The sequence below is a fragment of the Hypomesus nipponensis genome, chromosome 13 (genome assembly GCF_054491055.1).
Source record: "Hypomesus nipponensis isolate SF chromosome 13, ASM5449105v1, whole genome shotgun sequence".
In the NCBI taxonomy this organism is placed as follows: Eukaryota; Metazoa; Chordata; class Actinopteri; order Osmeriformes; family Osmeridae; genus Hypomesus; species Hypomesus nipponensis.
The window spans coordinates 10,847,501-10,872,244 of NC_140373.1; the positions used below are offsets into that span (position 1 = coordinate 10,847,501).

At 46.4% G+C, this 24,744-nt stretch overlaps 1 protein-coding gene across 1 annotated transcript; it reads left to right on the plus strand.

Annotated features, from left to right (window-relative positions):
* Window positions 1-6,028: 6,028 nt before the first annotated feature.
* Window positions 6,029-24,617, plus strand: col1a1b (collagen, type I, alpha 1b). The gene is made up of 51 exons (XM_084670656.1): window positions 6,029-6,250; window positions 7,671-7,868; window positions 9,307-9,323; window positions 9,616-9,651; window positions 10,209-10,301; window positions 10,865-10,930; window positions 11,194-11,238; window positions 11,415-11,468; window positions 11,736-11,789; window positions 11,891-11,944; window positions 12,170-12,223; window positions 12,339-12,392; window positions 12,499-12,543; window positions 12,705-12,758; window positions 12,995-13,039; window positions 13,465-13,518; window positions 14,445-14,543; window positions 14,664-14,708; window positions 14,819-14,917; window positions 15,019-15,072; window positions 15,179-15,286; window positions 15,434-15,487; window positions 15,718-15,816; window positions 15,974-16,027; window positions 16,163-16,261; window positions 16,521-16,574; window positions 16,788-16,841; window positions 17,010-17,063; window positions 17,178-17,231; window positions 17,557-17,601; window positions 17,712-17,810; window positions 18,010-18,117; window positions 18,226-18,333; window positions 18,517-18,570; window positions 18,843-18,896; window positions 19,100-19,207; window positions 19,396-19,449; window positions 19,550-19,603; window positions 19,817-19,978; window positions 20,389-20,496; window positions 20,775-20,882; window positions 20,984-21,037; window positions 21,204-21,311; window positions 21,633-21,686; window positions 21,810-21,917; window positions 22,174-22,227; window positions 22,568-22,675; window positions 22,821-23,100; window positions 23,255-23,445; window positions 23,636-23,878; window positions 24,099-24,617. The coding sequence occupies exons 1-51, from the start codon at window positions 6,169-6,171 to the stop codon at window positions 24,243-24,245; spliced, it is 4,341 nt and encodes a 1,446-aa protein (XP_084526782.1). The 5' UTR covers window positions 6,029-6,168; the 3' UTR covers window positions 24,246-24,617.
* Window positions 24,618-24,744: the final 127 nt, after the last annotated feature.

A 24,744-nucleotide genomic window follows, 5' to 3' on the forward strand; every position in this document is an offset into this window, starting at 1 on the left:
TCTCTCTCTCTCTTTGTCTCTCTCTCTCTTTCTCTCTCTCTGTCTTTGTCTATCTGTCTCTTTGTCTCTGTCTCTGTCTCTGTCTCTGTCTCTGTCTCTGTCTCTGTCTCTGTCTCTGTCTCTCTCTCTCTCTCTCTCTCTCTCTCTCTTTCTCTCTCTCTCTCTTTCTCTCTCTCCCTGTGTACAGTTGTGTCATGCCTGCCAGCAGCCTTGCACATTATCTGAAGTCAGGGAAGAATTCAGTCATATTTTCCATTCACTTTGTGTGTCTGACTCTGGATGTCTGCTTCAGGGGGGTGGAGTGAGGGGGAGGAGAAGGGGCCCAGGTCTCCAGAGAGAGTCAAAACCAGAGGAGGAAAGAAAACTAGGCCTGCATAGGGATGTTGGCTTTAGCAACAAGTTACATTCAGACAAAATGAACTGAACTACTGAACTAGAAGAGTAAAGACGCAAAGGAAGGGTTGCAACAGCTTTTAAAAAATTGTTTGTTAAAATCTGTTCCATCGTGTTCATGAGACAACGTCCCCTCATCGGGAAATGATGCTCGTAAACTATCTTAAAGGCTCAAGAGGTAGACGTACACCCGTGCCTTTAGGGCTGTGTTCCTTGCTGTGTCATCCAAGAAGGAGGTACTTTGTGGAGGGGAGGAGTTTATTAGGGTCCTCTGCGTTCTCTCACGCCCTGAGACGGAGAGACAGCCCAGAGGGGGAGGGGCTTACAAACAGATGGAAGACTTCAAGTTTATGTGTTTTTCACTTCCCTTCTAAGCATCAACCGCTCAAAAAAGTACGATTTATATCAATATGAGATGTGAGACCTGTGATGGAACTGAAATAAACAGCTTCATAAAACCCAGAGAATTCAACAGCTTTGTTTTGTGTATTGATTTCAGCAATCTCTGAATCTAACTAAGTAATACTATCTAAGTAATTCTTTCCCCATAATCCCACAACCAAAGTGACTCGTGGATGAATATGCAGTCTATTGTAGTCCAATGGATAGAAACAAACTAAGATACAGTTTCAGTCCTACATTCCATCCCTAACCAGGCTGAAAACTACTGCCCCAAATGCAAATGACTGGTGTATAGCGGAGACAGTGGTGCTCATCTAGGAAGCACCGGGCCTTAGCCTACAGACAAAAGTAAAGCCATGCCATTATGAGATGATTGTAGCTCACAGGACTCACTTGCTAGACAAGCTAGCCAGCTACTAGGCTTTGGAGCCATCCACCCTGTAATCGGGCTTTCTTAAATGCTCTGGAGAAGCCCCTCCCTCCTTTAGATTTTATACTTTGAACAAACTCTGGAGGTCTGGGGATGGGCCTGCAGATGGTTGGTGTAAACACGCTGCCGGTGTTGAGACATTACTTATCTGTCTGGCTTTGTGCGTGAGGGAAAGACCAGACCAGGAGCAAGCAGTGTGTGCAGTAGCTTGTCTTCCTAGCTGCAAGAGTGCTCGGGTAAAAAGATTTTTAGAGTTACAGTGGATTCAGAAAATTGATCAATCAACTTGAGAGAGTCGAAAGACGCAAGCTAATCCTGAGTAGAAGGCATGTGACAGCCAGCTTGGCGTTTGCCAAATGGCATCTAAAGGACTCTGAGAGCATGGGGGAAAAAATGATTTAAACATCTTTGTGCAGAAGCGATATGTCTGGCGAACACCTGGCCCTTCTCATCACCTGGCAAATACCATCAGTATTGTGAAGCACAGTGCTGGCAGCATCATGTTATAGGGGTATATCTCAGTGGCAGGGACTTCTCTGAGATGGTAACAAACAATAAACTAATAGAGGCCGCAAACAATAGGAAGATCTGTTTTGACATTGGATGAAAACCATGAATTGGACCCATGAACGTTTTCCTAACGTATTATTATGACTCAACAAGAATCTTCGATCTATGTCGAATGGTGCCAAATGCAATTGATCATAGCTGGCAAAATTGTGGGGTGCCATGGATAAAATAACTATTTGTTTTGGTTGTAAGAGTTCACTTCTTTGCCCCATTGCTGTTTAATATGCAGTCTCAAAGAATGTATGTCTGCTATGTATCAAACCATGTTTATATGAAGTTTTTTTTCCTCAAAGACTGGCATGGAGTTAAGAAGTGGGGTTTCTGGAATCACTCAGTTTGTCTAAGGTCTAAAATAAGTGATATCAGGAAAGTAGTACTCGCATTAGGTGTTCTACTTTTTACTCAAACGCTAAGACAGAGTGGCAGCTTGGAACCCATGTAATCCTTGAGTTACTCATTAGAATGACATGTGTTGATAACAGACAAAATACAGTTACAATTTCCAACTACTCTTGTCCTGAACTGCACTGGCCCACATTGCAATAGGTGAGTATATATTTTTTGGAATTGCATATGCAAGATACACAGTCTCCCACAAAAGTAACACTCTTATCAGCTACAGTGATACCTGAATGTTGCAAATTATTTAGAGATTAATGGCCACATGATCTATCTCTCTTGGAGAAGGGAGACATTAGTGGAATCTATCTTTCGTTTGGCCAAATTCTTTGTCTTATGTAGAGCTGTGGCCTTACATTGATAGATAGTATTAAAGAGCCCTTGGCAAAAGGCTAAGCTTTGAAACAAACCTAGCATATGTTCAAACCCTTACAAGTAGAAACACGTGCACCTGGCCAGATGCTATGCTGGACTCCATCGCTCAGAGGCTTGCTGGTGAATGCACAGGTTATGTTACCTACCAAGCAGCCTGTGCTATAAGAATCCACTGTGTAATCAGTTGGCTTGTCTTGACACTCCCTAAGTTATATGACTTAATGCATGCAGTACATGTTTTACATAAAATACACTTTAAAAGACCTTTCCTACTTTCCCCACATTTGAAATGGACGGTTTCTCTTTGGGTTTCCCCTTTTCCAAGACTGCTTTTTGTATACATAGGGTCCACCAAACAGACAGGTTGCTTCCGTTCATGGCTTCTGGGGTATCAGGTTTCATTGAGGAAAACCGTCCCACCGTGCTCATTAACATGTAGAAAGAGATGCAGGGGCAGCTAAGAAGCTTCTCTCTATTAGGTGTCCCCTTCATTCTCTACCTTCACAGGGCTACGGCAATGCTGCATTCTGACAAGGTTCTCCAGCAGTTCTTTGCTAATTGTCCTCTTGTACTCCTATTTACTCGAGTTTGATACAAATGTTGTGTTAAATATCTTTAATGGTTTTGCTGTACATACATGGATTTTGTCATCAATATGTCAAGTGGGAGTTTAAAAAAGTTACATTCAAACAAGGATACCAACAACATGGAGGCATGAACTTATTTGAGATACCTGTGAGAAAAGGGTTGTCCTTGGCTGCGTGAACGGACATAAACGCAGCTGAAAGTAAATTATTCCTCCTTTCTCCAGAGTGCTTCCACCCAAACCACCAGACTGAACTCTCAGGGAATAGCCCCGTAAATACAGATTACAGTGACTGCAGCCCAACAAAAACACCAGAAAATGACCATTTGTATTTAAACTCCATCCGTCTAGCGTCTAACTACTTTGACTCATGGAAACGTAGTAGGAATGTTCCAGAACCATATGGAAGACAAGTGAACCACCATGCAAGCGTAATGATTTTTATTTCCCAGAATGCACCACTCCAATGAAAAACAGTGGGGGTACAACGATCCTCCATCTGATCGAAAACCTTGAAGGGTGCACATGGATGAAAATAGATGGTGCTTACAACTGGTGTGAATACAGCTTTGTAACAATAATGCTGTTCAACATAACACGCACATGCACACGCACTCTACTTTCCCATGTTTGTGGGGAATACCAATCTTTTAAAACAATCATAACATTCATCACTGAGCCGTATATATATATTATTACATGAGAATATGTGCTAAGGATTTCATAAATCAAGCAACACCACCATGCAGCCCCCTTTGGGTATGAACAATGCCCAACATGTATAGAACTCTGTAAAGAGAGGTTGACAGCTGCCTGTCTCTGACAAACAGGTGTCAAAACAGTCCTGTACTTTCGTGAAAGTGTAAACAGATGCTTAAAAAATACCTGCTAAGTGCTGCGGAACAGTAACCACTATGTTTTACTGTACTGGGAGGAAAAAACACTTTCCATTCTGGGGTGGGCCACATCATTAACTTGACAGAATCCCTTGCTGCCCGTACAGATGGAAGACCATTTCTAGACATTGAGGTGACAGTGCCTGTGATGCCCACGCCCAAGATGTAGCCAGTGATGAAGACGTTGGTTAGTTGATTTGTTTTTTGCATAGAGTGCCTGTGATGTGACTCGTAATTTTTTGACATATCTTTTTTCATGAATGCAAACGGCTCATCAAACAATGACACAAGTGGCACTGACACCCAAAAGACACACAGAGAGACAGAAATAGATTTGCAGAATTATAGATAGATGCGTATTGCCATTGGAGAGACAGATTGGTCACCTAAGGATACTGCAAAGTTAGTAATGTAAGGTAAGACTGAACATTGTGGTGTTGCAATGGCCACTATGTTTTAGGACGTTCATCCTGCTAGAAGCAGGTTGGCCAGGCCCAATAGCAGTCCCAACCAATGAGAAACCTTTAATATACTGATGAAACTTTCACCAGCCAACATAGTGAGTCCATTAAATGATAGGTTATAAAATAAGTTGTTTATTATCGTATGTTTAGTCTGTCAGCAACCTAATCTCTTAAACATCCCTTAAACTAAACTCATAAAATCTCTTCTGTTAGAACAACATTCACTCAATAGGAAGGTGCTTCCTTGCTTACTATTACGGAGTATAACGTAATGAAGATTATACATGACATTTTAAGAGTTCTTTGCGCTTCATTCGGTGACTAAACCAAAGACACGTAGTGAGAAGACTGTATGAGAGTAGAAATGGAGGGGGTCAATCTGGGCCATGGTTCTCAAAGATGCAACGTGTCCACAGTGCAACGCGAGTGCTTTGTCATACTGCCAGATTTTCTTCTCTTTCTTTCTTTCTTTCTTTCTTTCTTTCTTTCTTTCTCTTTCTTTCTTTCTTTCTTTCTTTCTCTCTCTCTTCCTCTCTCTTTCTTTCTCTCTGGTTATGTCCCTCCCTCGCTTTCTTTTTCCCTCTCTTTCTTTCCTACAAGCCATCCCTGATTGGCAGAGATGATTCTACCTGTATATTGCATATGATTATATTTGTGACAAAGGTACCAAAAAACAAAGAGTGGAACTCAATGAATTCATCATTTTGATCAAAATATTGTTAAAAAGAAACATATTTGTTTAGTTAGACCGTAGGCCCAAATGATAGTGTATAAAAAACATGAAGGAAAATAATAGCCTCCATACTCACTGAATGAACATGCAACTTAACACAGGTGCTATATAATGGTGCATTGCAATCTGTAACTGGGTTATGTTTGACTAGTTTCTCAAACTGCAAACACAAAATATAGACATGACACACAAAACACAATGACACCCAAAACATGACATGACATAGCCAATTACATTCGAGCCCACCACACAATGCATCAGTTTTGAGTGACTTCTCCAGGCCTAAATGTAAGCTGAGTTAAATTGTTGAGTTTCTAGAACATTTCAATCCATTTCTATCAATTCTTGGTTCTATGTACACAACATGTCCAACCAACTGAAAACATGAAACTGTCAACACACAACTCTGTTACTATTCCAAACCCAGATATGTGCAACTTATTCTGAAATGGAAAGAGTAATCCGACAATCAAATGAAACGTGGTACACGTGGTAAATCTTTACAAGTTGCTCCAAGTTCAATGATAAACCATTCAGCCTTTTTTAGTCTTGATAAAAAACGTTGAATTGAGAAAATAATCATTTAAAATGCACGTCAAGTCATCCGAAAAAAGCTCAAAAAACCATGTTTGCACATCAACAATTTAACAAAAAAGTAAACTTGTTTGACACTTTAAGGCGGCCCCTTCGAGAGTGAAGGAGGGACTCAGAGGCTTGTACATGAAGAAGTTGAGCGCACAGGCCCTCCCCAAAACGTTGGCATATAAAAGCTAGACTAACTCATTTGTTTAGGCAGTAGGGAGTTTCTGCTAGGGTCTGGATTGGAGTAACAAAGACCGGGCCCTAACTTGTATGATTGGTGTCTGAGGAAAAAAAGGATTCCCCTTGCCTCAAAGAGTCTACATGTCTAATATTTAGACATGTTCAGCTTTGTGGATATTCGGTTAGCGCTGTTGCTCAGCGCAACAGTGCTTTTGGCAAGAGGTCAAGGCGAGGATGACAGTAAGTATGACTTTCAAACATTGTTCTGAATTTATGGAACAGAGACACTCTGAGAACTGGATATCGCTCGAGGATGCTTTGCACTTAGTGTATTGTGTTCTGGGGATTATCAGATGGCTGCTTTGTGCGACACCTGACTCCAAATAGTAGGCAAACTTGACAAAGCATTGCAATCGGAAACTATGATACTTTTTAGATTATAAATGGCTATAATAATTGTGGATTGATCTGCAAACATGATCGAACATGTATCTGGAAGCCATTTAGACGCTCAGTCAGTGCGTCCCCTGTTAATGCGCATTTGTATTCCCTCGGGCAAGGGAAATTGTGGCATCTGTAAACTTGGATGCACGAGGAGATAACATGATGGCACAATTATTTGGAGTAGAGAATAAGGATACAAACCACAAGAAAGAAAATATATTTTTTTTAATTGTGATTGAAAATTGAAAATGTTTTAAAGTAAAGACAACAAAAATGTATGGATTCTTATGAGTTTGAAATCTGCCTTGAGTGCGGTCTACCATAATTCAGAATGACGTAGTCCGAGAATAAATTATAGCCAAATCTTGAACAGGCACAGTACGATCTATAATGATGAATAAGCACTTATCTTATTGAACTAATTCATCGAATTAGTATATTTTCACTACATTGGCTTTAACTATATCAGAATAGAATAAACTTTTTTTCTTGAACGGTTTTACTCCGACGTCGACGGGTGGAAGTCTAGACATCAATTAATCACAGTGCATACACCATGAGGATCTGAAAACGTTTACGAGTTTTGAGCGCCTCCCTGTGGCCTTTTAGTGTAAAGCAATGCCCTACCCAGCTCCACCCTATTATTTGTATTTTTTTGTAAAGCATCTTATAAGCATACATGTTCATGCAATAATTAACTACAGGTTCGCAAATTTAAGAAATATTTAGCACTGTCAAACATACACGTGTTTTTTTCCATGCTTCAGGCCAGGCCTCAAACATTTTACCATGCTAGGCCTGGGCCTACATGTCTCCATATTTGTTTTACATTTAGTCATTTATTAATTTAGCAGAGGTGTTATCCATAAATAATTAATTTATTTTGAACTATAATATTTAACAACTCTTGCTGAACCCTTTAAAAAAAACATGCGTATAGTCCTATTTTATTTTAGTATAATATCTAGGCTGTAACTGATCACAGTTCTTAGGCTGCCATTAAAGAACCAGTAGTCTATAGGCCTAGACTAAACAATAAACCTTAAAAATGTAGCCCTACTGGCATTCAGACTTGACCTGGCCTTTAGGCCTGTTTATTTTGTATAGCAGCATATTGGGCCAATTGCCTTTTGGAGCTAACAATGTAATGCTTATGTTTAAATGATAAAACATTTTTACTTTTTGTTTTCACTTACAACAATGTCCTTCTTCACAGGCGGATACAGCAGTTGCACGTTGGAGGGCCAGTCGTACAACGATAAGGATGTATGGAAACCTGAGCCATGTCAAATCTGCGTGTGCGACAGCGGAACTGTTATGTGCGACGAAGTGATTTGCGAGGATACAACTGACTGCGCCAATCCAGAAATTCCCGATGGGGAATGCTGCCCTATTTGCCCCGACGACTCAAACGGTAGCGTTGCTTGATGTCCTCCTAAATGTGTTTTGGTACCATGATGGTGCCCTCTAGTGGCACAAGTGAGGGTCAGAGTGTAATCAGACAGGAGGGGTCAACACCTAGAGAGGAGCTCTATCCAGACCTACAGGTCAAGGACACACCACTTGAGGAAAGAATCGCCTTGGATACACTTTTGCAATTCATTTTTTGTCCCTTGATTGGATTTAACCTTTATATTGATTAAGTGCGAATATTCAGAATAACGAAAGACTACAATACCCCACGAAACATTTACCTTAGGCCTGCCAACCATAGGACAACCTTCAAAACTCTTACCTACCATGGGACTACCTTCTATAAGCCAATCAACCATAGGACTATCTAGCACTGGACTACCTTCCATTCCTAACCCTAAATACCATATGACTACCCATCATAACAATAACTACCTCAGGCCTACCTGCCAGAGGACTCCTTAATACTGACATAAATACCATTAGACTACCTACCATAGCACTGCCTACCATAGCACTGCCTACCATAGCACTGCCTACCATAGTACTGCCTACCATAGCACTGCCTACCATAGTACTGCCTACCATAGCACTGCCTACCATAGCACTGCCTACCATAGTACTGCCTACCATAGCACTGCCTACCATAGTACTGCCTACCATAGCACTGCCTACTATAGCACTGCCTACCATAGTACTGCCTACCTACCATAAGACTTCCTACCTACCATAGCACTGCCTACCATAGTACTGCCTACCTACCATAAGACTTCCTACCTACCACAGGACTGCCTACCATAGCACTGCCTACCATAGCACTGCCTACCATAGTTCTGCCTACCTACCATAAGACTTCCTACCTACCATAGCACTGCCTACCATAGTACTACCTACCTACCATAAGACTTTCTACCTACCATAGCACTGCCTATCATAGCACTGCCTACCATAGTACAACCTACCTACCATAAGACTTCCTACCTACCATAGCACTGCCTACCTACCATAGGACTGCCTACATACCATAGCACTGCCTAGCATATGTCTAACCACCATTGAACTGCCCATTATAGGTCTGCTTACCATAGGACAACTTACCTCACAACTGCCTACCGTTGAACAATATATTATATAACTGCATACAGGACAAGCTCTAATTCCCTAGAAGGCTTCGCTACAGTAGTAAAATGTATCACTGGGACTAGGTAACGGCAGGGCTCTCGATAGCAAGGTGTTGCAGGTTCAAATCCCCCTGTACAGTTCACATCTTTAGATAAAAACATTGTGCTAAATGAACGTTACATCATAATTGTTATTTTGATTATTAACATTTATAAAGATTTTCTGCTTAGCCAGAGGTAAACTGCATTACCTTCCATTATGTATGTGTTTGAAATGTGTTTTAATGCTATTTTTTTTTTTCTCAATTTGTTTCTTAGGTGGCCCGGTGCCAGTGGTAAATATTTTCTTTATATACCTTTTTCCAATGTAAATAGGTATTCACAATGTAAACAACAACACTTGTTATTTACTATTTTCTGTTTGTTACAGAAAGTAATTTAGCTTGATACGTGTTCTATTTGATTACACATGAATTATAGCTTAAATACCTGCATTCGTGTTCGATGTAGTTTTGACCCATAATGTAAGCAACCCTGCCTTCATATCCCAGCTCAGGGCTGGAACCATGTCCTGATGATATTCTCCATGTCCTGATGATATTCTCTCTTCCTCTCCTTTTGTCTCAGGGACCCGCGGGAGATGATGGCCCCAAAGGAGACGATGTATGTACCACCTTGATGTGTGCATGGTTTGAATCCTGTCACAGCAGCTCTAAAAGAGGATGCAGGCCCAGTCCTATATTATGTCACCTAACTGTCCTAAACCCTATCCCTAACCCCAGACTTATCTCTCAATCACCTTACGGTCCTAACCCTAACCCTAAGCCCAGCTTCGTCTCACTCCATGCAATGGTGCCAGCCCAAACATTAAGGCTTTGTTATCAGGGATTCACCTCACAATTTAAGATAGTGTATTAATGAATCCATAATTTGAGAGAAATGTGAGAATCTGTCCATTTAAGGTCAGAGTCAAGGGCACTGCCAGTTTCGACCTAGTGACCTTTGACCTCATTCTCTTGAGGGTGATCTTCTTAGTTCCCTATGACTTCAAAGAAGGCATGTGGTCTCTGCTGATTTACACAGAGTTGTGTGCCTGCCTCTGCTATTAATCAATCAGTGCCATCCATACACCTTACTGGTCTATGACAACATGGGATCATTGATGTGTGGAGCACAGCAGTGAGAATGTAGTTGAATTCTGGTTCTGTGTGTGTGCCCAGGGTCTTCCCGGCCTGCCAGGAAACGATGGCATCCCTGGCCAGCCTGGACTCCCTGGACCCCCCGGCCCCCCTGGACCCCCTGGCCTTGGCGGAGTATGTGGATTTGGTGATCATTTATTAGTCTACCAGTACTTTACCTTTTCTACCTTATAGAAGAGATGAGTACAACTTTGAACTCGTGAGAGAGTCCCACGTGGCCCATTTAGCACTCGAGTTGGGAACAGTTCCCTTGTTCCTGATTGGTGGAATAGATCCCTGCCTCTTAATTGGTGGGCCAGTCACTTGGGTCCTGATTGGTGGTCTGGTGTAGAGTGTAGACAATGAGTGAGAGAGCGATTCCGCAGTTACAACTGAAAACTCATAGATTGTCAGGACAGGAGCTAAGCTAGTTTTTCTGGACAGTCACTCAGGTTCTTCTGAAGCAGTAGATAAATGGCTTAGATTTAATTAGTCCTGCTCACTATGAATTTAAGATGTCTGCCAGGGCCTGACAGATTACAAACAGAAATGAGGGATTTAAAGAATCAGAGCCATAACATTTAGTCAGGGTCTAATTCCAACGTGCAGAGAAAAAAACTTCTCAAACCAAAAAGCTCTCAGTTTGTTGTTGTAGCCCTGATCTGAGGCTAACCTTATTCTCTCCTCCTTGCCTGCAGAACCACCTTCCTCAGATGAGCTATGGTTCTGATAAGTCAAGCGGACCTGCAGTCCCTGGCCCAATGGTACGTCTTTCCTTCTGTCATTCTATCCCACCCTGATCTTGTCATTGCTTAGCAACTGCAGACCAGCATGTTGTAGAGACAAAAGCACAAAACCTTTTGCGTAAAAAATGCACGATGCAAGATCGTCCATAAGAGTAATCAACATCTGTCCATACAGCAATGACTGGAAATACACGACAGCTTAAAATGACAGCAATACATAAACAGGACACCTACTGTTGTATCAAGGATGTTCTGTGACAACATCCTGTGTTTTTCCCAAGGGTCCCATGGGTCCCCGTGGCCCCCCCGGCCCCCCAGGTTCCTCAGTAAGTACTTTTGATCAAACTGTAAACATTTTTAATCAAATGAGGTCCGTTGGTGCTTAATACATTTTTTAAGAAAATTCGATTATTTCTGGATAATCCATGAGTAGTGAAGTGATATGTTTTGGAGGATTTGAGTGTCCTGACATTGTTGATAAGTGTTTTCTTTCTCCAATTAGGGCCCTCAGGGTTTCACTGGATCCCCAGGTGAACCTGGCGAGCCCGGAGCTTCTGTAAGTATGCCCCGATGTCACATCCTGTTTCCTGACACGATGACACACTGTCAAATCCCTCCCTCCCCTTCCTTTTAATGCAAAAAAAAAGAACAAAACTCAAGCAACACACGTGCACAGCACCCACACATGCACACATTCAAACACGCAAGCACACCCCATTGCACACACACACAAACAGACACACACAAGCAGGTGAACACACACAGACAGACACAAACATACAGCATTTCCTGTGACTCATCGTTATGTCTTTGTCTTTCACAGGGTCCCATGGGCCCCCGTGGTCCCGGAGGGCCTCCAGGGAAGAACGGAGACGACGTATGTTGCTTTGAATACCAAAACCTACTTTCTGTTCATGAAGCCAGTCTCCTTTTTTCAGCTATTCAACCCTCCCTCCTCTCCTCCGTTCTTCTCTGCAGGGTGAGCCCGGCAAGGCTGGTCGTCCTGGAGAGCGTGGAGCCGCAGGCCCCCAGGTGAGTGTTCCAGCCTTCAGGGGAACGGTTCACAGCGCCCTCGGTGGACCCCGACTTTGACTCTTCCTCGCCGCCTCTGGTTCTTCTCGGCCGTAGAGCCTAACAGCTCCATCCGTTGTACGGCAATTAGCGCCGTAGTTTACGTCGTGAGATCCAGCGAATTTCGAAGTGACGATGTACGTGGGCCAAGGGGTCGGTAACGGTCGCTTGTTTTTTGTCTCACAGGGTGCTCGTGGATTCCCCGGAACTCCCGGACTGCCCGGCATCAAGGGACACAGAGTGAGTTTTCGAAATTCTCGCGAAAAAGTTGTCTTCAATCATCGTTCCTTTCAGACACAACCTTATGTTATGACGCCAACCAAATCTGATTGGGTTTGTCTGATTTCCTCTCCAGGGCTTCAGCGGGCTGGATGGTGCTAAGGGAGATTCTGGCCCCGCTGGACCCAAGGTAACATGAGAGACCGTGCTGACTGATAAGAATAAGGTTCGAATATCATATGTTTACCTCATGCGGAGGGATGAACTTTGACCCTCACTCTTCTGCTTGTTCTTAGGGAGAACCTGGTTCCTCTGGTGAGAACGGCACCCCCGGTGTCATGGTGAGCGCTCGCTATCGCAGTAACAGCAGTCCCCACTTACTCATCCGACTCCACATGTGTACAGTACAACTGACAAATAGGTCGATTTTGGACGTCAACAGTCAAATGTGAACTTCCGTAGATGTCATTCCTTCTTTACTAACTGAACTTGTCTTGTCCAGGGCGCTCGTGGTCTTCCTGGTGAGAGAGGCCGCCCCGGACCCCCTGGCCCTTCTGTGAGTGCACTATACATATAGTAGCACTCATATTGTGTTGAGGTCTATATCTCTCTCGCTTGCTGGATAGGAGACCCAAGATAAGCTTCCCCTTAAGGGAAACAAGTCAAGTGGACTTTCAAGCAAGTCCTTCCAAACACGAAGCCTTTGGATGAACGAATTGGACGTTTCAGCTCATGTTTGATATTACCGCTCTTAGGCCTGACAGCATTGTTTTCTTCCCCCGTCTCTTATAGGGCGCCCGCGGTAACGATGGCAACGGAGGCGCCGCTGGTCCACCTGTAAGCATCCTTCTCCTTCGTCGCACCAACTCAATTGCACTGCCGACTCCCATCAAAGTTGATTCACATAGTTGCACATGACCAAGTTTTGGGATTTGATTCACATAGTTGCACATGACCAAGTTTTGGGATTTGATTCACATAGTTGCACATGACCAAGTTTTGGGATTTGATTCACATAGTTGCACATGACCAAGTTTTGGGATTTGATTCACATAGTTGCACATGACCAAGTTGTGGGATTTGATTCACATAGTTGCACATGACCATTTCCAGAGGTTCTAAGAAATGCACATCCATTGACTATAATTCGACGTTATGATTTGTTTGCTCAGCTCAACACCCAATAGGAGGACTGTATCATGACTGTACATGTCTGTTTGTGGGCTTTCTGAATGAGATGTTGTGTTTCTTTCCTCTGTCAGGGTCCCACTGGCCCTGCTGGTCCTCCTGGATTCCCTGGTGGTGCTGGAGCTAAGGTCAGGCTCCTCTCTGGTCTCCCTTCACTGTCCTCTGACTCCATCAGCTTACCAGACCTTACCAGTCACTAAGGCTGTAGGGAACCTTCTCACACGCATAAAACCACTGCCCTCCGGTAGCGGTTCCACAATCTGACACTCAGGTCATGCTGACAAAACAGAAGCCCAACAATGCTTTTGTCACAATGTAGCCACTTGTGAGGCAAACTTTGCCATACTTATTTGTCAAAGTTAATGAATCAACTCGAGACAAACTATTTCCCGACATCCCTCCATCACTTCATCCCTTCATCCCCCTACTCTTCTTCCCCCTCCTTCACCTGGAGCCGTGGGTTCTGCCAGCAGCAGGTAGAGGCCGTGGCCACCAGGTGGCGCAGTCTCGAGCCTGTGCCAGCCCCTGCTGGGTACAGCCATAGGGCTGTCAGTTACAAGGGGACTGAAGGGGACGCTGTTAGGTCAGACTGTGGAACCAGTAAAAGCCACCATATTAATGGAGGCACCTCCAGTGTCAGGTTTAGCCTGGATATCTCTGCACAACCTGGCAAGAAGTTTATGTTATAAGATATTTAATTAACATTATTCAGCATTGAGTTTATTTATAATATGTACATAAACCATTTATTTAAAAAGGTTTGAAGTGAAAGGGTTTGTGAAAATAGAGCTTTTACATCTATTACAGGACTGTAGCTATGTTGGTATACTGTACTCCCTAAACCTTGAGTCTGCTTCCCACTGGGAAGAGTATGTTCTTAGTTTGCAGATGCACCGAAAGCTGAAATGGATTATTTCCTTTTGGCATGGCATGTACATCCACAACATGTTAAATCCCACCCTTGTTGACACACACACATGTACACACACAGGACACATGATGAGATGTGTGTGTGATCTTTAGTGCTGTTTCCACCCCCCTACCCCACCTATAGGGAGAGACTGGCCCCCAGGGAGGTCGTGGCTCAGAAGGCCCCCAGGGATCCCGTGGAGAGCCTGGTAACCCCGGACCCGCTGGTTCTGCTGGCCCTGCTGTGAGTCACTCTGGCCAGGATCACGGCTGCCTCAACCATGTTGCTTTGTGACCTTTGAACCCATGGCTAGTGTAAGGGTCAACTCAGTTTTTTGGATTGATTTTTCATCTCATCCAACAGGGCAGCCCCGGATCCGATGGTTCCCCTGGTGCTAAAGGCTCTCCTGTAAGTACCAGCACGCTGGGCATCTGTCAAACATCGACAGATCAGATCGGTGGACGTGAGTAACACCTTATGCGGCCATCACCTCATGTGTTCTTTGTGATTCGACACAGGGTGCTGTCGGTATTGCTGGAGCCCCAGGCTTCCCTGGTGGCCGTGGGCCAGCTGGAGCTGTTGGTGGTGCTGGTGCCCCAGGTCCTAAGGGGAACAACGTGAGTAGCGCTGCCAGACACCACAGCTTAAAGCTTCTCCCTCTCTGATGAGGCGGTGGTGAGCGTGGCCTCATCGCCTTTCTCTGGTCTGCTCCCAACAGGGTGAGACAGGAGCTCCTGGAGCCAAGGGAGAGCCCGGTGCCAAGGGAGAGAATGTAAGTTTTTGCGATGACTATGCAACAATGGTCCTGCAGCGACATGGCTAAACGTATCCAGACTGTTAAACTAACGGATGTCCACTCTTTGTGTCCTATCATCCAGGGCCCCGCTGGAGTGCAGGGAGCCGCTGGCCCCTCTGGAGAGGAGGGAAAGAGAGGAGCCCGTGGTGAGCCCGGTGGTGCTGGGGCCCGTGGACCCCCTGGAGAGCGTGTAAGTCCCCCCCCCCTTCATTTCCCTCCCCATCCCCCCTCCCCTTCTGACCTCTCTAGGTCGAATTCCCAGGGGACCCGGTCCATACCTCTGGCTGGGGCTCTCCCGATTGCCATGGTAACGCTCCGTACCTGCCTTCTTTTTCAGGGTGCCCCCGGCAACCGTGGTTTCCCTGGTGCTGATGGAGGTGTTGGTGGTGTCGTAAGTCAAAGTTCACTCAATCTTCATCCATCCAGGTAGCGTTAGGGGCATACATGGAGTCTCATTAGATTGGAGGGCAATCCAAGATGACAGCAAACCCATCCATTCATCACAACATGTACTATACATCCACACAAAACTCTTTAGCGTGCAGGCATGGGCCTTCCTTCCGTTGGAATGCCACGGCAGCCATTTTGGAGAATCATCCACTCTCTCCTTTCCTCTGATAGGGCGGTGCTGGTGAGCGTGGTGCCCCTGGTCCAATGGGAGCTCAGGGAGCCACCGGCGAGGGTGGACGCCCTGGTGAGCCTGGGATGCCCGGTTCCAAGGTGAGATTGATGTTTGAAGACAAACGTGTTTGGGGATTGCAGTTCTCATTTGATTTCTAATATACCCTTGGTCGGATGCAAGTCATGTAGACATGTTGGAGAAGAACAGCACCTGCATGTTTCTGACCTTTCATGTGTTCTTCTCGCCCAACATTAGGGTATGACTGGTAGCCCAGGAAGCCCTGGACCCGATGGCAAAGCTGGCCCTGCAGTGAGTTCTGTTGTTTATAAACTCGGAATAAACATTTCATGGATCCATTGCGTCCCACCTTAAATGCGGACCGTGTTTCACTGCTTGAGGAGAGCATTTTTTCTCATGCCTTCTGTCGTTGTTGTTGGGGTGTAGGGTGCCCCAGGACAAGATGGCCGCGCCGGACCCGCCGGCCCTGCTGGATCTAGAGGTCAGCCTGGAGTCATGGGATTCCCCGGACCCAAGGGAACTGCTGTGAGTAATTACAACTTACCCAACGCTCACCCCTACCTCAAACAATAGGAGGAATATATCCTCTTATACAAAATGTCAGCTCTAAAACAGCGAAACAAAATCCAGTGGTTTACTACCCCCCGTGAACACTATATTTTGACTTTCAATGAAGACCTCTTCATGGTGAAGTTTATGTGGTCGTCAAGCTTGTTTGGCCTACTGTCTCAAACTACCCTGGATGTTTGGTTGTAATGCCTGCTCCGGTCTATCTTCTCCCCAGGGTGAGGGTGGCAAGCCCGGAGAGAGAGGTGCTGCTGGACCTACTGGTGCTATTGTAAGTCATTGGGTTTATAGTTACATCGTGCTGATTAGCGTTGACATTCATGGTGTTGACATAAAGCCTCGAAAGAGGTTTCAAGCAAACGGACGCATTTGTGCTTGTCACTTGTAGTGTACTGTTTAGGACAGCTACGCATGTTCTTGTACAGCCATAGAGTGTGTGTACTTGGCTGGATGGATCTTGACTGGGATCTGTTTCCATTTCTAGGGTGCCCCAGGCAAAGATGGAGATGCTGGTGCACCTGGTGCTCCAGGCCCTGCTGTGAGTGCTCATACCCAACCAAGACACGGACAAAAAGCTCCTCTCTTTAAACCTGTGTCGTCATTGACATAATGAGTAGTTGCACATTTTGCTAGTAGGAAAAATATTCATGGTTGGATTCAAATGTTCCTGTGTCTAAATATCAATGCCTTGTGATCCTGTTGCTAGGGTGGTGCTGGAGAGAGAGGAGAGCAAGGCCCAGTTGGTTCCAACGGCTTCCAGGTATCAACTAAGCCCTGACATCGCCTACAATCCCCAGTCCATCCTCATCGTCATGTCAACTCTCAGTTTCATGACTTGATTCAAAATCCCACTTTTTTCTCTTCTTCTTGGCAGGGTCTGCCTGGACCCCAAGGTGCTACTGGAGAGACTGGCAAGCCTGGAGAGCAGGTAAGGATTCAGCCAACTACACTCCTTTGCCCCCCTGATATCACCACACACAGCAGGCCACACCCCAGATGTAGTCCATGTTTACATCAATTCTGAGATTATAACTCATCAAATCTTGATTTATAATATTATATATTGATTTGGGGATGAGACGTAATGACGTAAGTCGTCATAGGCACAAAGGATTTGAGTAGTTGTTTGCTCCAAGCTTTCTCAAACCCACTTCAAAGCGTTTGACCAAAGCCTCATATTAGGCTTCCTAATAAAGCGAGCCTTCTAACGGTCACTCAGTGATTCAGTGCGTCTGCTCTCCTCTCTTTGACAGGGTGTGCCCGGTGAGGTTGGTGGCTCCGGACCAGCTGGACCCAGAGTAAGTACACCTCTGATCTCTATAGAGATGCCCCGAGTGACCTCTGAAGTAGCAGCGGTCAGATTCCAGTGGTCAGTGCTGACCTTGGTGTTGTCCTCTCTAACCCCCAGGGTGACAGAGGTTTCCCCGGCGAGCGTGGCGCCAACGGGCCTGGTGGCCCAACCGGACCCCGTGGTTCCCCTGGCTCCGCTGGCAACGATGGTGCTAAGGTACAAGACAACCCGCCCCAACACACACACACACATCCAAGCTCTCATACATGTTCTGTCAGGTCTCTATGTCAACCTACAGATGCTTGTTTGGACTTGTCATATCTGAGAATTTGGCTATTTCACATTGTGTGTGATTCGCTTGTTTTTTGAACGTGATTGAAGGGGATCATTCTCTCTCTGTCCTGTACTTGTCCAGGGAGAGCCTGGTGCTGCAGGTGTCTCCGGGGGAGTCGGACCCCCAGGTCTCCAGGGCATGCCCGGTGAGCGTGGTGCCAGTGGTCTGCCTGGTCTGAGAGGCGACAGGGTGAGTACCGGAAAGAAGCCAGACGGATGGAGTGCGGTCATCTATAGTTCTTGGGCTGTAAGGCCTCCACCTTTGTACGCTGACTGACGGGTCCCTCTCTCTTGCCAGGGTGATGGTGGTGTCAAAGGTGCCGATGGTGCCGCTGGCAAGGATGGCATGCGTGGAATGACCGGACCTATTGGACCTCCTGGGCCCTCCGGTGCTCCTGGTGAGAAGGTGAGATTTGCAACGCCACCAAAACGACACCGCTCTGCATGTTCCACAACAACAATGTAGAAACGCCTAACTACTGTATGAGACGATCATCTGCTTATTCATGTGTCCACGAACATGATTGGAAACGTGTTTGCTAATGGCCGCTCTCCTCCTCCACTTCCTCCTTCTCTCCTCTCTGTGTAGGGAGAGGGTGGCCCTGTTGGCCCAGCGGGATCAACTGGCTCTCGTGGTTCCCCTGTGAGTACCCTTACACACACTGCATAGTACATAGTACAGACACTACACATATAGTACATAGTAGTACACACACTACACACATATCAAATGGTACAGACACACATAATACAGGTCACCATAACATCCTTATGGTCCCGCACCTTGTTAGATTCCTATTCTCGACACCTCTGAGTACAGAGATGAATGTTAACATCCCAGTCAGTCTGCGCAAGATACCCGTGCTGTTTGCCATGCCCACCAGCTGAGCGGTGGCTTCTTCCTGTGTCCTGCAGGGTGAGCGCGGAGAGAGCGGTCCTCCAGGACCCGCCGGCTTCGCTGGACCCCCTGTAAGTATGACCCCCCGCTCGTCTCACTTCACCTCACACATCTCCGAATCCAACCCAGGCACACCTCAGTGTGGAACACCACTCTGAAACAACTCGCCCTCATCTTTTTTTTGGGGGGGGGGGTATTGTTCGGATGGAACTTTGACAGTATGATACAAGTGTTTGGTATGGTCCTGAGCAGCCTGTTCTCGGGTACTCACTAGGGTATGGATGGCCAGCCCGGTGCCAAGGGAGAGAGCGGCGACTCTGGACCCAAGGGTGATGCTGGAGCCCCTGGACCCTCTGGGCCCGCCGGTGCCTCTGGACCCCAGGTACGTCTCAACCCTGCAGCCTCCCTCCACCCTGCACCCTCCCTCTACCCAGCAGCCCATACCCTCACAGGGCTATAGCATAGTTCCCAAGGGATCCACAAGAGGTATTTCTGACTTGAGGGCGGTTAAAAAAGGAATGGACCTCACACAAACAATTGTGCGTTCCACTCACTGGTGTGTTTCCTCAGGGCCCCGCTGGAGCAACCGGACCTAAGGGTGCTCGTGGTGGTGCAGGTCCCCCTGTAAGTAACTTCTCCTTCAGGTCCAGACCTCAATAAAGTACACTAAACAGGACTCGGTTTATAGTTGTGAATCAACATGTTTTTTTTGGTCTGTCTGTAGGGTGCTACTGGTTTCCCCGGACCCGCTGGTAGAGTTGGACCCCCCGGCCCTGCTGTACGTTCACAGAGAACCTCCCACACACACTGAGCTTCACACGATACTTCATTCAAATCCTGTATATATCTATTCAAAACAGAGTCGATTTTAAACCTAGTATTCCATCCATAACATGGGAAATATGTTCACAGCGTTGGTAAATAAGCTCGTCATTTACCTGAGAACCGTCCCTGTCGTCGCCTTGTTTCCATCTTCTTTTGGCTTTTCCAGGGAGGTGCTGGAGCCCCTGGTGCCACTGGCCCTGCTGGGAAAGAGGGCCAGAAGGGTGGTCGCGGTGAGACTGGTGTTGCTGGTCGCCCTGGAGAGGTTGGCGCCGCCGGCCCCCCTGGACCAACTGGAGAGAAGGGATCTGCTGGTTCTGATGGCTCCCCTGTAAGTCAAACTGTGAAATATGCCTAAACGCAACGACTATTATTTGATTGATCATTTACTATTTTGAGTTAAGTCGCCCATTTGACGCATCCATTCAGTCGTTTATGTTTGGAAAAGTCATAGAATCAGCTTCATATACCAAGTGTGTGTACGCATACGGGGAATTTGGCTCACACATCACTAACATTTCTCTCACATACGAGAAATAAACAGAAGTTAGCACACCTTAAAACCAATGGCAAGTAAACTGAGAACTAAACTAGCATAGATCATACAGATAATAAAATAAATCATTCAGGAATAAAAATAAATCATTCTAATGCAAAATGCAAACTGTGAATTTGAATCTTGTTCTTAGTCTGTGGTGTTCCTGAGCAGTGGCTAACCTCAGCCTCTGTGTCTTCCTTCAGGGTCCTGCTGGTATTGCTGGACCCAGCGGTATCGCTGGACAGCGTGGTATTGTTGGTCTGCCAGGACAGCGTGGAGAGCGTGGCTTCAGCGGTCTTCCCGGACCTGCAGTGAGTTCCCCTTAAGTCCCAGAATGAGAACTTTGTGTCTGTCATTGAGAGCGAGTGTATTTTCAGTTCTCCTTCAAGATATAAAAATTACCAAAAAAGGCAAAGATCGAGCATCACCTCCGATTTATTCTTATATTTTCCGAAGGGATTCCTCTTGTTGACCTCATATTTAACCCCATCAGCAACTTCAATGTACGTTCTACAGGTTACAGGTATTTGTCCCACCTGTATATCTAGAGGTCTGACCAAGCCCTAATCCCAATCCTAATCCTACACAGGGTGAGCCTGGCAAACAGGGACCTTCTGGATCTCTGGGTGAGCGAGGCCCTCCAGGCCCCATGGGCCCCCCTGGACTCTCTGGACCACCTGGCGAAGCTGGACGTGAGGTAAAAGACCTGGGCTACTTTAACCTAGGAATAGCATGTCCAGACCCACGGGCCATCTGTTCTGTCATTCTGAGTTAACCAGCTTCTGGTTCCATCCACAGGGATCAACAGGTCACGATGGTGCCCCCGGTCGGGATGGCCCTGCTGGACCCAAGGTACGCCCCCAGCATCCCCCTAAATATATCCACCTGAACTTGAACTTCCAAAGTTATTTTGGATTGAAAAGACATTTCAACAGTTGAAATGCCCATATACTTGCCCAGTTCTTTTCTACTGAGTCTAATTTAGCGCCATGGCTGTGTGTGTGTGTGTTCATGGTAGGGAGACCGTGGAGAGTCCGGTAATGCTGGTATCCCCGGGGCCCCTGGTGCTCCTGGAGCCCCTGGAGGCGTCGGACCCTCTGGCAAGACTGGTGATCGTGGAGAGGCCGTAAGGACCTTCTGATTTTATCTTCAACCGTTTCACATCCATGTCTTCTATCTGTGTCAGTTAGCCCGTGGAAATAAGTACATAAAGAAAGTGCTATTGACCAGGGCTGTACTATTTGCAATTGTAGAACATGCAGTAAACTAATTTATTGTCTTTTTTCCCTCTCTCTCTCTCTCCCCTCTCTCTCTCTCTCTCTCTCTCTCTCTCTCTCTCTCTCTATCTCTCTCTATCTCTCTCTCTCTCTCTCTCTCTCTCTCTCTCTCTCTCGCTTTCTTTCTCTCTATTTTTCTTTGTCTCTCTCTCTCTCTCTCTCTCTCTCAGGGTCCTGCTGGTCCTGCCGGACCCGCTGGCCCCGCTGGTGCTCGTGGTGCTAATGTGCGTTCAAAGTTTCTTCAGCCACAAACTGAAAATACAAACACACAAACATTAAATTGTACTGGACATTTCTCATGTTGTCTCCTGTTTGCGCTGACCTCCCATTGACCTCCCCAATCGCAGGGCCCAGCTGGTGGTCGTGGTGACAAGGGAGAGGCTGGCGAGGCTGGCGAGAGAGGCCACAAGGGACATAGAGGATTCACCGGCATGCAGGGTCTGCCCGGAACTGCTGTGAGTACGACAACAGGCACACGCTATAAGCACAGCGTTCAAAAGCACGATTGGCAAACTGTCAAACTGCACAAGCACAAAGACGTATCATGACGCAACCCGTTCATCATCCACAAGAATGAACATTCCCTCAAAAACACTGTTGCCGTCTTGAGAGTTGATGACTTGCTTCTGGGTTCTACTGTTGATCATCCTGATGCTGTTTTGAGAACTGTCAAGTGATTCGTCCATTTTCTCCCCCTGTATCTTTGTGTAGGGTTCCGCTGGAGAACAAGGACCTGCTGGTGCCAATGGACCTGCAGGACCCAGAGTATGTCTCAGTGCTGCTGCAGTCTCACTCACACACTAGACTCACACAGAACAAGAATAATAATCTGAGGACTCTACTCTTCTACCAATACATGACACTGTATATATCTGGGCTTATGAATTGTGTAATCATTAAGCCCTGTTATATTCCAGTTTATAGTGTCATGGTGGGACACAAACACTCCATTTAAGCAGCTACAGTGTATATGTTGCAGCATACACATAATCCACTTGTCCAGCTATGACATTTGGGAGAATATAGGATTGTTGTTTCATGTCTGAGCAAGGCAATGTCGTTGTGGAGAAGCTGTTTCTGAAGATGGGCTCCTTGTGTTCCATAGGGACCTTCTGGCAGCTCTGGCTCCCCCGGTAAAGATGGCATGAACGGTCTGCCTGGACCTATTGGGCCCCCTGGACCCCGCGGTCGCAATGGAGAGATTGGACCTGCTGTAAGTCCTAACTGGGCACTCTGATCCACACACACACACACACACACACACACACACGTACTTCAACCGTTCACTGAAGTGTACTTGAACTCACCATGGAGTTGGTCAAACAAACTTTTGTTCTTGAATTTCTTTCTCAACCCAGGGTAGTCCTGGTGCTGCCGGCCCCCCCGGCCCCCCTGGACCCCCCGGAAGCGGATTCGACATGTTCGTCAGCCAGCCTCTGCAGGAGAAGGCCCCAGATCCCTACCGTAGCTACCGCTCTGACGATCCCAACATGATGCGTGACCGTGACATGGAGGTGGACACCACCCTGAAGACCCTGAGCCAGAAGATTGAGAACCTCCGCAGCCCCGAGGGAACCCAGAAGAACCCCGCCCGCATGTGCCGTGACATCAGGATGTGCCACCCTGACTGGAAGAGCGGTGAGCTGACACCAGTAGCCAGCGGAGCTTGGGAGCCAACCCTACCTCCAAGCGAAGCAGAGCCACCGCCAGAGTACAGGCCCCCTTGTGAGCGAGCGATTGTGGGACGTCTCCATGGCTCTGATCACGATCTTGTGTGTCCCCCCCCACACAGGCCAGTACTGGGTCGACCCCAACCAGGGATCTCCTCTTGATGCCGTCAAGGTCCACTGCAACATGGAGACTGGGGAGACCTGCGTCTACCCAGCCCAGTCCAGCATCCCCATGAAGAACTGGTACACCAGCAAGAACATCAGGGAGAAGAAGCACGTGTGGTTCAGCGAGTCTATGACTGGTGGATTCCAGGTGAGGAACTACGGCTGAACCAAATGACACTGACAGTGGGCATGCAGAACAACGTTGTCCCCGTGACTGTAGCAAACTCCGAATCGTGAGCTTGTCTTCGTCGACAGCCCTAAAACCCCATGCTCCTCTCTCTCTCTCTTTCTCTCCCTCCATCGACTCTATTTTGGTCTCTCTTTCTCCCTCCACGCAGTTCCAGTATGGCACAGATGGCGCCGACGCCGATGACGTCAACATCCAGATGGCCTTCATGCGCCTCATGTCCAACGAGGCCTCTCAGAATGTCACCTACCACTGCAAGAACAGCATCGCTTACATGGACCAGGCCAGCGGCAACCTGAAGAAGGCTGTACTGCTGCAGGGCTCCAACGACATCGAGATCAGAGCCGAGGGCAACAGCCGCTTCACCTACAGCGTCACCGAGGACGGCTGCACGGTGAGAGCGCCTCTCTCTCACACGCCAGTCTCACCTACAACTCTCCCCCAGTCTTTACACACCTTCACATAACCTCTTGGACCTTTGATACGTTTATGCCCTTTGTAGCCTTGATTCTAGTCATTTCCATGTTTGAGATGAGGAAATAAGTCTACTGTTCTCTTTTTTTGCTGCTTGTGACTATTTGGTTTTGACCTCATTTCCTGTTCTCCCTCCACAGTCACACACTGGCACATGGGGCAAGACAGTCATCGATTACAAAACATCTAAAACATCTCGCCTGCCAATCATTGACATCGCTCCTATGGACGTTGGTGCACCTGATCAGGAATTTGGCGTTGAAGTTGGCCCCGTTTGCTTCTTGTAAAAAGAAAGAAAAAATCTGGACATGAATTTTTGTTTTCTAGCAGTCATCTCTAAATCTTTTTTCTATGCATTGAAAACTCATTCGGCTGCCACTGGTCCACATGCTTAATGCTACTCTTCTGAAGACAGAAACAGTTTTGGGACTGCTCCTTCAACCGAAGCCTACAACATGGACACTTAAAAGAAGCTTTTGTTTCCACTGGCAACAAGAAAATAATATATATACTTACAAAGTGTAAAATCCCCCCTGGAGTTTGAGAAAAAAAACACAATGAAACACAGGTGACTTTGCTGTTTTACCACTGCGGAAGGACATTGAAAGCAACAAATGTCATGTACCATTTTCTGGTGATAAATAAATCGTAAAAAACGACGGTAAAGTGTGTTCTTGTTCTAAATTCATGAAAGATGCTCACCTTCATTTTGATATCTAAATGGCTACCTCAAATAATTACCCCCAAATGTTGCCAAAAACACAAGGGTATATTTTACACTATAAG

What these genes read in the sequence shown, in the direction of transcription:
- col1a1b (XM_084670656.1), top strand. Translation starts at nt 6,169, where the DNA reads ATGTTCAGCTTTGTGGATATTCGGTTAGCGCTGTTGCTCAGCGCAACA. An exon ending in CTGCAGTCCCTGGCCCAATG is followed by an intron (nt 10,931 to 11,193) that starts GTACGTCTTTCC and finishes GTTTTTCCCAAG; the next exon opens with GGTCCCATGGGTCCCCGTGG. An exon ending in CCGGTGCCTCTGGACCCCAG is followed by an intron (nt 19,208 to 19,395) that starts GTACGTCTCAAC and finishes GTGTTTCCTCAG; the next exon opens with GGCCCCGCTGGAGCAACCGG.